At 50.5% G+C, this 11,820-nt stretch overlaps 6 protein-coding genes across 6 annotated transcripts; 4 read left to right on the forward strand and 2 right to left on the reverse strand.

The window, feature by feature from the left end:
• Positions 1 to 284: 284 nt before the first annotated feature.
• Aspvir_003696 (glycoside hydrolase family 16 protein) lies at positions 285 to 1,691 on the reverse strand (the record flags this gene model as incomplete). Its single annotated transcript, XM_043266946.1, has 1 exon — positions 285 to 1,691. One exon carries the CDS (start codon positions 1,689 to 1,691, stop codon positions 285 to 287), a length of 1,407 nt encoding a protein of 468 aa, XP_043122881.1.
• Positions 1,692 to 3,180: 1,489 nt separating this feature from the next.
• Aspvir_003697 (uncharacterized protein) lies at positions 3,181 to 4,744 on the forward strand (the record flags this gene model as incomplete). Its single annotated transcript, XM_043266947.1, has 2 exons — positions 3,181 to 3,931; positions 3,984 to 4,744. 2 exons carry the CDS (start codon positions 3,181 to 3,183, stop codon positions 4,742 to 4,744), a joined length of 1,512 nt encoding a protein of 503 aa, XP_043122882.1.
• An 876-nt stretch (positions 4,745 to 5,620) lies between these two features.
• Positions 5,621 to 6,987, reverse strand: Aspvir_003698 (zinc finger HIT domain-containing protein; the record flags this gene model as incomplete). The annotated part of the gene is made up of 3 exons (XM_043266948.1): positions 5,621 to 6,341; positions 6,405 to 6,872; positions 6,938 to 6,987. The coding sequence occupies 3 exons, from the start codon at positions 6,985 to 6,987 to the stop codon at positions 5,621 to 5,623; spliced, it is 1,239 nt and encodes a 412-aa protein (XP_043122883.1).
• A 544-nt stretch (positions 6,988 to 7,531) lies between these two features.
• Aspvir_003699 (oxidoreductase, short chain dehydrogenase/reductase family) lies at positions 7,532 to 8,421 on the forward strand (the record flags this gene model as incomplete). Its single annotated transcript, XM_043266949.1, has 4 exons — positions 7,532 to 7,579; positions 7,627 to 7,922; positions 7,979 to 8,276; positions 8,332 to 8,421. 4 exons carry the CDS (start codon positions 7,532 to 7,534, stop codon positions 8,419 to 8,421), a joined length of 732 nt encoding a protein of 243 aa, XP_043122884.1.
• A 363-nt stretch (positions 8,422 to 8,784) lies between these two features.
• Aspvir_003700 (glycoside hydrolase family 16 protein) lies at positions 8,785 to 9,729 on the forward strand (the record flags this gene model as incomplete). Its single annotated transcript, XM_043266950.1, has 5 exons — positions 8,785 to 9,217; positions 9,272 to 9,303; positions 9,360 to 9,535; positions 9,585 to 9,637; positions 9,686 to 9,729. The coding sequence occupies 5 exons, from the start codon at positions 8,785 to 8,787 to the stop codon at positions 9,727 to 9,729; spliced, it is 738 nt and encodes a 245-aa protein (XP_043122885.1).
• Positions 9,730 to 9,971: 242 nt separating this feature from the next.
• Positions 9,972 to 11,258, forward strand: Aspvir_003701 (putative endo-1,3(4)-beta-glucanase; the record flags this gene model as incomplete). The annotated part of the gene is made up of 1 exon (XM_043266951.1): positions 9,972 to 11,258. One exon carries the CDS (start codon positions 9,972 to 9,974, stop codon positions 11,256 to 11,258), a length of 1,287 nt encoding a protein of 428 aa, XP_043122886.1.
• Between the last annotated feature and the right edge of the window lie 562 nt (positions 11,259 to 11,820).

Consider the following 11,820-nt stretch of genomic DNA (forward strand, 5'->3'; position numbering starts at 1 on the left):
GCTCCTGACTTGAGCATGCATTATGGTTTCTGAGAGCTTGTTCTTCAGCGACTCAGCGGCCGCTTGTTTGTGTTTGTTGTACAGGATAGCTCTGTATGAAAGTGAATTTACCAATTGTCAAGCATTCTTCATGTTTCACATAGAGAGGCAGGAATCATTAAGTATTTAGACATGCAGTCACCTACGCGAATGTAGATTCATATAGGGCGCCGCGGGTCTTAGGGCTGACGAGAGACATTACAAATGTTACATAAGAATTAAGACTATTGTAATTGACAGAGTCATCACTGACCGCGAACATCGTCTAAGAAGCATGGCCTCAAGCATTGCCTCGCCCCCTCCTTCCTTTGGATGAACTCAACTTCCTCTGCCGACCTCTCATGGTCTGATTCAGGCCCTACCGCTGCGGAGCGCGCAAAAGGTCTATGTTTGTGGCTCGGAAAGGGTACTGTATCGCTCGGTGCGCCGTTAACCTTTGTTGACGTGTTGTAGGCCACCTCGATCCACTCAATTCCTATGTACACGCTTTGTCCCACGGGCATGTCGCCTGTCCACTCGCCCCCATTACTCCAGAGATTAATTGCCATCATGCTCGGTTGATCTGGGACATGATAGGTATTGGAGGCTTTGATCTCGCCATCGGCGTACCATTTGGTGATATTGTGCAGCCAGTCGACGCGGTGCGTGGTTGGGTTCGTCCATGGCTGGGAAAGGGTGCCGACTGAGGCCGCCCCCGGAATCATGGCATCCGTTATGGGGTCGTAGTCGGGTTGATTAGCGTACCGAACCATATTGGGTGGATCTGAAGTCAGGATCTCGATGTCGGACTCGCAGGTCGATGAACGATAGGTGAAGATACCCGCACATGCACCTCCGGCTACCGTTAATTGATTTGTAGTGTTTCCTTTCGGCACTGGGCGGCCATACAGCATTGGTTCTCTGTTCACGGAGCCCACTGTCATGATGCGCATTCGAACTCGTAGGGAGCAGTGGAAGATGTTGCGAAGGTGATGTTCGAGTTCGGCTGTCGCCGTGTGGTTAGGGAACCGTGTCGTGCGCAGCACGAGGTGGGTTGCCTCGGAATCATTTGTATATAGGGTGTTGCTCGCGAAAAATATGTTTTCTGGTGAATTAATGATAGGGACAGGTCCATATTTGTCGCTTTTGCGGTGCCACTTCTGGGGTTTCCAGTCCCTTGCGAATGCAGTCTCTGAGAAGAGGAGAGTACCCAAGTCAAGTTCTTTGCCGGCTGCTTTCATACCATCGTCATCGTTCTCTTCATCGTCGGCGTTCTCTTCATCGTCAACATTCTCTTCGTCGTCAACGTTCTCTTCATCGTCAACGTTCTCTTCATTGTCGACGTTCTTTTCCATGCCGACGTTCTCTTCCTCGTTATCGCCTTGATTGTTGTCAATTCCATCGGCTCTGGACAAGATATAGCCTCTCCTGTTGGCACGGCCTTTGCTGCCATTGCTATCGTAACGAGGCAAAGGGATCTTTCGGAAGTCCCAGAAGGCGTAGTTCTCAAAGTATACCGTTTCTGATCCGGAGACAACATAGCAGTCACACTGACGCTTGTAGAAGTCGACGGGGAGTCTAGGAGACGCAATACTGCTGTTACTTGAGGCAGGATAGCAGAGGGCTGTTGCGGCGAAGAGCGAGGGTAGAAGAGAGAAAAGGAACAACATCATTTTCAAACACGTGCGAAGTGTAGGTCGACGTGAGAATAATAGATAACAAAAGTAATAACAGCTCCCTTAGGATGGCACCGACGAAGATGTAGTAGGTTTCTCGCATTCCGTTACTTGAGCAATCGCGAGGAAGCATCTTGAAGTATATATCAAGAGAGGCAGGCGCGTCTCTTGCTGGTTTCGAACAACACTACCTACTCCCCCAATCTCAGAATTGACGAGAAGTCATAGCAAGTATCAAATTCTATCGTCTAGCGTTGGATTTTCCTTCACAGTTGTGTTTCTGTGTTACTTTGATTGAGAACTTGGTGGACTGGCCCACTTTGTATGGGAAAATGTGCCCCCAGGAACCATTTTCGGACCCGGGACCGTTTGCACACACAATTCCAGCCCAATCGAGGCCGGTGAATTTATGAGGGCATACGTTTCTTCATTGCATGTGTCATGAGTGTGTCATCGTTAGCATTCATGTTTACCATGATGCTTGATGTTGAACATCTCCAGCGTAAACAGTAAACCTGCTGTCAACTGGCCAGTACCGCCAGCTGGTCAACATGGAAAAGGTTCATATATGGGTTGACTCATCTATTATGATCCTAATTTGAGTCATGAGCAATGAGTTATGAGAAGCGAATGGGTTGTCAATCTTGATTGCACCATGTACACACAGCCATTGTTGGGTTGACCTGAATGTGGGCATTGCTGATGTTCCAGTCCCTTGTACCCTTGTACCTAGGATAAGGCGTAATGTTTGTATCAGTAATACCGAGACGGTTCCTCAAATAAGGCAGAGACACGCCGAGCAGATATTTATGCTGTCCAATTGACGGTCGTTTACCTTTGGGGCGGCAGCGGCACATCAGTTATGATTGGCTTCTACGGAGTCAGCTGGACGCAAGGGAGGGGCCAAGGCGTTAGGCTGTCCTAAAACGGTATTGTCATAAATCCTGTAATTACTAACAATTTCAATTCCGTCGCTTCCTCCTGCATCGAATCTTGGATAGATGAGGGTTGTGAAACTTCATAAACGATCCTTGACTGTCAAGCTAGATAAAGTTATGAATAGAATTATTTGAGAGAAAATATCAATTGTCAGCAGTCAAAATCCAACTGTTAGAGATGGCGAGTCTTGATGGTCGCTGTCCGGCGATCCGGTGTTGGCGAGGAGTTGCCGTATGTGCTTGTGCCACGCAACAAGCGATCGAAGAAAATGAAAGGAGGGGGGGGCGTCAGCCGGAAGGAGAAAGGGAGTCGCCCAACTTCCTCACTCAGCCCTTTCGTCCTTCCATCACATCACCATCCATCATCATCTACGACTCAGCCATCATTACCATCATCGAAATATCGTCAAAATGGATATATCTCGCATATAAATCGATCTGCACATGCAGATGATACAATATTGACGCAGAATTCGAACTTACACCGTATTTTTACACAGTCATCCATTATAATCCTTCTACCGACCGTCATCATCTTCACTATCATCATGACTGCCACTCTTGAACGAAGTCTTTCCCGTACATCGAGCATGTCAATACCCATATCCAGTCCTCTACTTTCAGTCAGACACGATGTGACGCCTCCTATTCTCTCTGAGCCCTCCTTGTCCCAAATCCACGACCGTTTAAACCTCCTAGATTCACGAGTACTCGAGCTACGCTCGACAGTTCTCACCAAGGATGGTTATATTGATCGACGGAACCGTGAAGACGAGCATATCCGTCGAGAATTCGAAGCCAATCGCTCGATATCGAATCGAATTGATCTGAACGTGGTTGCGTTGAGGACGGATGTTGACCAGCTCAAGTCGGGCGTGTTTCAACTCAAATCTAGCATCGGCCAGGCCAGCAACGAGACGGTCTTTTTGCGGAGTGATGTCGACCGTCTCCAGAAGAATGTTGATCAGGTCCAGGCCGACTTGGAACAGCTGCAGACCGATGTTTGTGGATGCCGCATTGAAATCAGCAAACTGCATGCTGCTATCAGTCAACTACGTACCGATTTGATTACTCTTCAACACGAGACGTCGCGCCACCTGAACGCGGTGTTTAATCGGTTTACCCTAATTGAGGCTCGCATGAAGCACTCGGAACGGGTTCGATTCAACTCTCTTGCTCACACCACGCATGCCCCTATCACGCCTGTCCCGGTTATCGAAGAAGATGGATCTCTTCAGTGGCCCGAATACTTCCCTCGTACAGTCTGGAGATTCTGGTGCTTGAAGAAGCGCAGTAGGAGTGAGTCATTTGTACTCGAGATGAGTCTTACATTACCTAACATAATCCACAGTTAACCGACTTGTTCAACTCGCCGAATTCTATCAACTGGGAGGTTTTGAGTACTGGGGCCGCATGCACCAATCGGACTTGTATGGCAGCGACAGCGATTCTAGTGAATCCAGTGAATATCCATCAAACCTGACCCGCGCCGAGGCTGTTCGTCAGTACCCAGAATCCGCACACCAAGCACTCGCCGCAACTTTGGGTCTTGTCTACTACAAGATTCGAAATGAAGTCGGTGAAGGGCCGAATGCGGCTCATATTCCCCGTCCCCCGAAGCGGGAGCGCCAGCAGGAGGATTTGGCTTCAGTCTCCTCAAGTTCCAAGCAGAAACCGGTCAAGATGGCACGCCGACCCAACAACGTCTCCCCCACCACTCTACACAGGCTCATCACCGGGCCCTCACTGGAGTCGAAGTCGCTGGTCTCGGATGAATCCGACAAACTGGGCTGGAATGTCCATTCGGACGTGTCTGATGACGCAATGAGCAAGCTTCGAGGCATCGTGTCCGAAGAAGTCGGTACCCTTCTTCGTGCCCTAGAGCAAGGACGTCTCAAGCTCAAACCAAGCCGATCAGAACGGTTGAATATGTCGCCTACAGAATCCAAGGCAGGATCGTTTCAAAACAAGGCCCCGGAATCGGCTCAGGAAGATGAGGTTCGCACAGTGGCGAACACCGTCGCGACCGAGCTTGTGTCCCCGTCATCTACAAGAAATGAAGAACATGATCTTCCAGACACAGCTTCCGATTCTACAACTCCATTGACTTGATGGCACTTACTGGTCGGATATTCCGCCCCCGGCAGACTACGTGATTTGATACAGGATCGATCATAGGGCTATATGCTTTGTATAGGCCCGATCGTCTGCAAGTCCAGCTTGTATGGGTGACTATACAGCATTCTTCAATGGGGATTACGCTGAACCGCGGCAATTACTTGCCACAGTTTGATTTTTATGGCATCGTCCATGGAAGAGAAGCAGTCCCTTTCCACCCTGATTGTCCCCCTCCACAGCTGAACGGGAGGTCGCAGGACTCAAGACGGACAGTCATCATGGGTTACATTACAACTTTCACATATGTCGTTTCTGTCATTTTATTGATCGACAGGAAAGTCTAGCAGGACCTCATTTAACTTGGTCCAGCATCGGCTGGATAGAACCACCAAGCATTGGCAAGGCGTCCTGGAATGGTTATATTTTGCAAGGATACCCATTTGTTATATTTGTCATTTATTTATTCTTGGACCGGAGTACATACCACTTAGATAGCTCGAGGTTATTAGTCGCACTTGATATTTTGTGTTAATTGATATTGGCAAACTTTGATTAACCATGATGCTCTAGTCTCGATACCGAGCGGATCGAGACGCATTCACGTATTCATATCCTGTCCTCACCCTATTCGGGGTAACGATCTCTGTCGGCGCCGTGAGTTGAGTAATTCCTCAATCGGTCATTACTCTACCAGTACACCGTTGCACCAGAGCAACTAGCCTTACCACGAGTGGAAGGGAGTGTCCCTGGCACTTGTGTCCAGTTCGCGAGAATGTAGCTGACAGTATACATCATATCAGGGACGTATATACATGATGTGTCCATCCAACTCCAAGCTCTTCCAGCAACATAAAGCAAGTGTGAGTCTAATTATTGTGTTGCGGCATCAGCTGCGATCGGTTCCCATAGATCCTGCTTCAACACTTCAAGTACTTTCTTTTCGTCAATATCCCCTATATCCAGACTGCCACTGTGGACTTGATCTTCAGGAGCCTCTTGCAACATGGCTTCGCTCAGATCTGTTTCTGGCACTTGGGTCCGTAGATAATCTTCCTCCAAAAGGAAGCTTGGGTTTTCTTTTTCGGCGAGTAATGCCTCTGGAGGCTGGGGAAGAGCGTAGATTGTGGGGAACTCCAGAACAGCACGGTCTCGGAGAGCAGAGGTAAAAGTCATGTTGGGGGATAAAGGGATGAGGACTGGCTGTTTGGTAGCAGTTCGTGGACGATGAAGATAGAAGCTAACGCCACGATGGGGGAGTATTTCGTGCTTGCTTTCGGATGAACCTGACGGTTGATCTGGGGTTGATTCTGTGGCTGACTGACCAGTTGGTGCTGCTGGAAGAGGTTCAACGGTCTCCGATTGTGTTGGCTGTTCGCTAGACACAGGCTTTAGCTCCTGCTCTCGATCTCCTGTACTTTCAAGTGTTTGCTCGTCTTTCTTTGCTTTTTGAACGATTTCTTCTGCTCTCTCCTTAGGCTGTGGGTAGACGCGGTCGTATGCTACCGCCAGAGTGCACGATTCCAAGCAGTTCCTCGTCACCTTCTTGCCATCCGCAGTAATCCATTCAACCGTCCAACTCAAGCATTTATGTCTGGAGACCGTCAGTACACCGACATCACCAACATCGTCACCACCACCCAGAAGAGAGACATACCTAGGATTCCACTTTGACGCGTTCGCCTTATTCCTACTCATCCCCCTCGGCGCCCTGATAACCCGCACCCCGGCATTCTGCGCCCCTCGCAGAAACGCAGGCTCACCCTTCACAAAGCCCCCCTGCTCAGGCCTCTTCCTCTTCCTCCCCGCCTCGGCATCCGGCCCATCCTGCCCAAGTTCATGCTCCAGACCCAACACCGCCGGATCAGCGGCCGTAGTCCCATTCAACGGGATCCCTCTATCCTCCACCTCTCGCTCCGCGCGCTCAAGACTCCGCTCGATCTTCGAGATGAAGTTGAAGTCCCGGTCGAAGGCGGATTCCGTGGCGAGCTCGCTGCGCTTCAGGTAGGCGGCTGGGTCGCGGACGCCAGAACACTGGGACCAGAGCTTGTGGCGGCGGGAGCAGGGGAGGGAGCAGGTCCGTGTTGAGCAGCGGGGGCAGCGGTATTTGGGGGGGTTGATGTGGCTGTGAGGGAGGAAGTTTAGTTGGTGGTTGTTTGATGCGATGGGACGGGATGGTTGTTTACTTACCAGATTGTGCATAGATCGGACAGCAAGGTGTCGCCGTCGGCATTGGACATATTGATGTAGAAACTAAGAATAATTGGCAGTAAGGATAAACGATATTATTAGTGATAACCGTTCTAATAGAATAGACATTGACGGCAAGCTGCGCAGACGAGGCATAAGGAGGAAAAAGTTTCTGGGGATCGAAGTGAGCTTATCGATAACAGTTACTGCCTGGGTGCCTTAGGCATACTGCTTCCATGTTTGAATAGTGAATCACTACGGAGTATGTCTTTAAACTACTTTCTTTTGAAATACGATTAGGGCATTTTGAGCATTGAAATTGGAATAATTTTCCTGAAAGTCTATTAGACGGGAGTGGTATCATCATGGACACATATCCGAGGTCGCATTGCAGCAGCAAAGATGATAATGATATCATCGCGATTACTGATCAATGGTGCACATGTATTTCTAAGCACGGCATCAACAATGCCCGAAGTAAATCACGACATCTCAATCATGAGAGATATAATGAACGAAGAATCCGCGTAATTTCTGACTTGGCGAAAGGAAGTGAGGATTTAACAATTGACAACTTGTAAGACATTCAACAAGATGGCTACCAAAGCATTGGCTATCATCGCCGGAGTCGGCCCTGGCACGGTAAGTCCATCACTTGACTGGAAGACACATCTGCTAAGACCGATCAGGGCGCTTCCATTGCCAGACGCTTTGCCAAAGCATACTCCGTGGTGGTGCTTAGCCGGAACCCGGCGAACTTCGAACCTCTCGTCCAAGAGATCAACTCAAGCGGTGGACAGGCCCTAGGAATCAGTACGGACGTGACAGACTCGACCAGCGTCAAGTCTGCGTTCGAGAAGATCTCTCAGCAGTACGCTGGTGTTCCTCTCGCAGCAGCCGTGTTCAATGCTGGTGGTGGATTTGTGCGCAAACCCTTCCTCGAGCTCACCGAGGAAGAATTCTCCCAGGGATTCGAGAATCAAGGGTGAGTTTCTTAATCACAAGACAAATGTATTCATCCAAAGACTGAATCAAAAACAGAAAGGGAGCTTTCAACTTCGCCAAAGGCGCTTTGCCTCTCCTGCTTCAGGCGCAGGGCTTGCAGCATCCACCAACTCTAATCTTCACGGGGGCTACAGCCAGCATAAAAGGGTCTGCCAACTTCGCGGCCTTTGCAACGGGCAAATTTGCTCTACGGGCGTTGGCTCAATCGCTGGCGCGAGAGTTCGGGCCTAAGGGCGTTCACGTCTCCCACGTCATTGTCGACGGGGTCATAGATATTCCCAGAACGAAGGCTTGGACATTCGAGCATGACGACGCTAAACTTGACCCAGACGCTGTAAGATGCTTTTCGGTTGATTGAAACTGACAGTAATGACTGATTGGTACTATAGATTGCAGAGTCGTACTGGCATCTGCACACCCAGCCGCGCACGACATTTGCGTTCGAGCTAGATCTTCGCCCATATGTGGAGAAATGGTAGTGCAGAGGTTGAAGGGGTATATCGGCTGATGATAATGTCTCACTGTTTTCTTTCGTGATAAAGTTGGTGCGCAGCAGTAGCGCTGTAACCTTCGGGCCGATCCCTCAGTTTCAGTAAAACTCCGGGGGAAGGAGGAGGGGAAATTTTCTTCAAATAAATTGATTCTCGAAGCAATGAGCTCATTGAAAGTGTTGTTGGAGGTGATCGTCGCTGAGAGGCATATTCTGTTTCAGTTGTTGCTTCAAGTTTTCCCGAGATAACAGAATTAATCCGGGTCCAGTATAAAAGGATACTGTTTAACGGGTTGACCACAATTGTAGCACTATGCTCACTCATCTGCTGAAGAAACAGTAGTGCGCCAAAATGAAGTTTTCAGCCCTTCTGAGTCTCCTTCCTGTAGCCTCTGCAGCAACTACATTGATCCCCTCCACGTGCTTCAGCTCATACTCTTCTCTGGAAAAATACTTTGCCTACCTTTACCCCTGGGGCTCAGATCATAATGGATCCGCTCGTATGGTCGGCAGCTCGACCGACCATGAGTATATTTCCGTCAACTCAGGCACACTGACTCTGGTTGCCAAACCAGTTAGCGGCCAGCCGTCTACCAAAGGAGGTACAACGATCAACTATCTATCTGGTGCGGTGCACTCAGCAAGTACATTCACCGTCAAAGCCGGATCAGGCTTCGACATCCAAGCCGAGTTCCAGGCTCCAACTGCTAGAGGCACCTGGCCTGCGTTCTGGCTCAATGGAGCGAATACGTGGCCGCCTGAGATCGATCTTGCCGAGTGGAAGGGTTTGCTATACCCCGAGACACGAATTGATTGAACTGTATGGCTGACAGCAGCAGGAACCGGGGTTATCAGTTTCAATGCCTTCAATGTGAGACGCACTTGAAGCCACTGTGACGGACTTGCGCTGACCAGTAGCTATTACAGACCTCGTCTGAAGTCAAAGCTTTGGATGTCAACTACCCCTCTCCCGGCAACTTTCACACGATCAAGTCGGAAATCCGTGATGTTGATGGCGAGAATATCTCCGTCAAGTTCTACCTTGACGGCAAGCTGATCACGACCCAGTATGGGAGGGACTATATTGGCAAGCCGTTGCATTTGTAAGTTTGTAGCGATGAATGCGACATTGCCAGCACTAACTCCCACCAGAATCATCAACCTACAAATGGAGGGATCCTCGGGCTCTCCTGGTCCAACAACTGGTTAGTCTTCTTTTCATGCTTGGTGATGATGATCGACTAATTGAGCAGATACCTACTACCGCATTCGCAATCTATCTTTCGTGCAGATTTAGTAGTAGATAGTCACCGCGAATGATACGTTTTGATGATAGTGTTAATGTGTTTGTGTTGGTGTGTTGGTGTTCGCGTAGCAATTGTTTACTTGGTAGAAATAAGAGTAACTTTATGCCGGAGAAACGCTCGATGACTAAGCTGCACAACATCACCCAACCTGACGGACAACACTCTGTCACTGCCATCCCCAAGATTCTAAAACACCAATTGGAGCCAAACCACCATCACTCTACCATCCAAGATGGTACTCAACGACACATCACCGCAGTCCGAGTCCGACAACTTCAACACGCCATCTCAAAATGGCTCCAAATCATACACCAGCGGCCACATCCCAATACCCGGGTATCCCCTCGTGCTCAAGGCCGAATACCTCTCCCGCCCAGACCCATTCACCCTGTACTTCGGCTTCATCGGCCAACGCAACTGGCTGCACAAGAACAGTGCACACGTCCGCGATCGCATCGAATCCTGCAAAGTCATGATCGACCGGCTGCCCACGCAGGAGGAGCTCGACGCCTTCGTCTACCACGGCAGCAAGTACATCTACCACCAGCGCCTCGGCGCGCCCTACTGCGGCGCCATCGGCATGGCGTACGTGTACTGGCGCGTGCGGAACTCGAGTGTCGTCGCGCACCTTGCCCCCGGGCTGAAACCGGGGCAGAGGCCATCGCCGGCGCAGGTGCTCGCGGCTGTGAGGCTGTACTCGACGATCGAGCCGGCGAATTTCCGACAGTTACTGGTGTGGGGATCGTTCCGGTGGTTCTTCTGGGTGGCGGCGGGTTCGGTGATAACGAGTGTGTGGGGGATGTTCCACGATCTGAAGGAGACAATGGGTGATCCGCGGCTGAAGCAGTTCTTTGCGGAGATGCGCGACAAGGACCCCGAGGAGGTGCGCAGGCGGAAGGTCCAGAGGGTTGTGGAGAGGACTAAAGCGGCCAAGGAGGCGGCGGAGCGGCGGGCGCAGGGCTTGCCGCCTGTGGAGGCGGGAATGGGTCAGGGTGCCGGTGCGGGAGGGGGAGGCTACGCTGAAAGTCATGAGTATGACCAGGGCGGTGGGGCGTATGGGTCTTTGGACCCTTACTCTTCTTCCTCTGCGCGGGAGTCTGTTCCGTCGGCGTCGCAGGATAAGCCTGCTAATCTGCCGGGTCGGAATCTGGGGCGCTTGTACGGTGATTCCTCGGCGACGGAGTCGATGCGCGGTTCTTCCACTGTCGAGGACAACAAGGCTTCGGACTTTTTTGAGAGTGACGATGCAAGCCCCGTTGCGGCGGAGTATCGATCTGACGGTGGCTCGCAGGGAAGCGCCTGGGAGCGCATCAGACAGCAGGCCGGCTCCGGCTCCCAGGGCGGACAGGATAGTGGGCTAGGGTCGGCGTGGAACCGGGGGTCTTCATCCCCGGACAATGAGAGGCAACAGCGCGACCAAACTCAGGCTGAATTTGACCGCTTGCTAGAGGCCGAGAGAAACATGGCCGGTGACTCTGAGAGGGGAGAAAAGAAGAAGGGATGGGGAAGATGGAACTGAACCGCCCGCAACGCATTACGAGCTTAACATGTACCATATCACTCTACATTAGCAGTTACATTTTACTACTCTTTCCTATTATGCCATGGCTTCTGGGAGAATGGATTCATTCGCTACGTCCGACCGACGGCTTTCTTCAACGGCCTTATCTTGAGCTGGTTTCTATAGAAGACGATATACTGGACAAACGTATGCTTCGAACGTTGCCCCGGCGGAGCTGGGGCTACTTCCTCGTCTAGTGTAAATCACGCCGTACTCAACTTTCTGAAGTCGCTCGGCTTACACATACGTTTATACAGACCGGCTACGTTTCAAGCAGAAGGAGACGCAATGGATTCGCTTGAATAAGACAGTAGGATGCTAACTTTTCCTTTGCCCTTGCGAGCGAGTACAGTCTCAGAAAATCATTTAGAGCACATCATGAGAACAGGTAGAGAATTTCTCAAAGCGACCCGCGTGAGTATAGAAACTATCGGGTGAAACAGACGCAAGGGTATAACAATTGAATCATCACTAGAGATATGAGAAACAGGCTCGGTCATCGCAGATTGAAATGGGGTGG

Source organism: Aspergillus viridinutans (genome assembly GCF_018404265.1).
Source record: "Aspergillus viridinutans IFM 47045 DNA, scaffold_2, whole genome shotgun sequence".
NCBI lineage: Eukaryota > Fungi > Ascomycota > Eurotiomycetes > Eurotiales > Aspergillaceae > Aspergillus > Aspergillus viridinutans.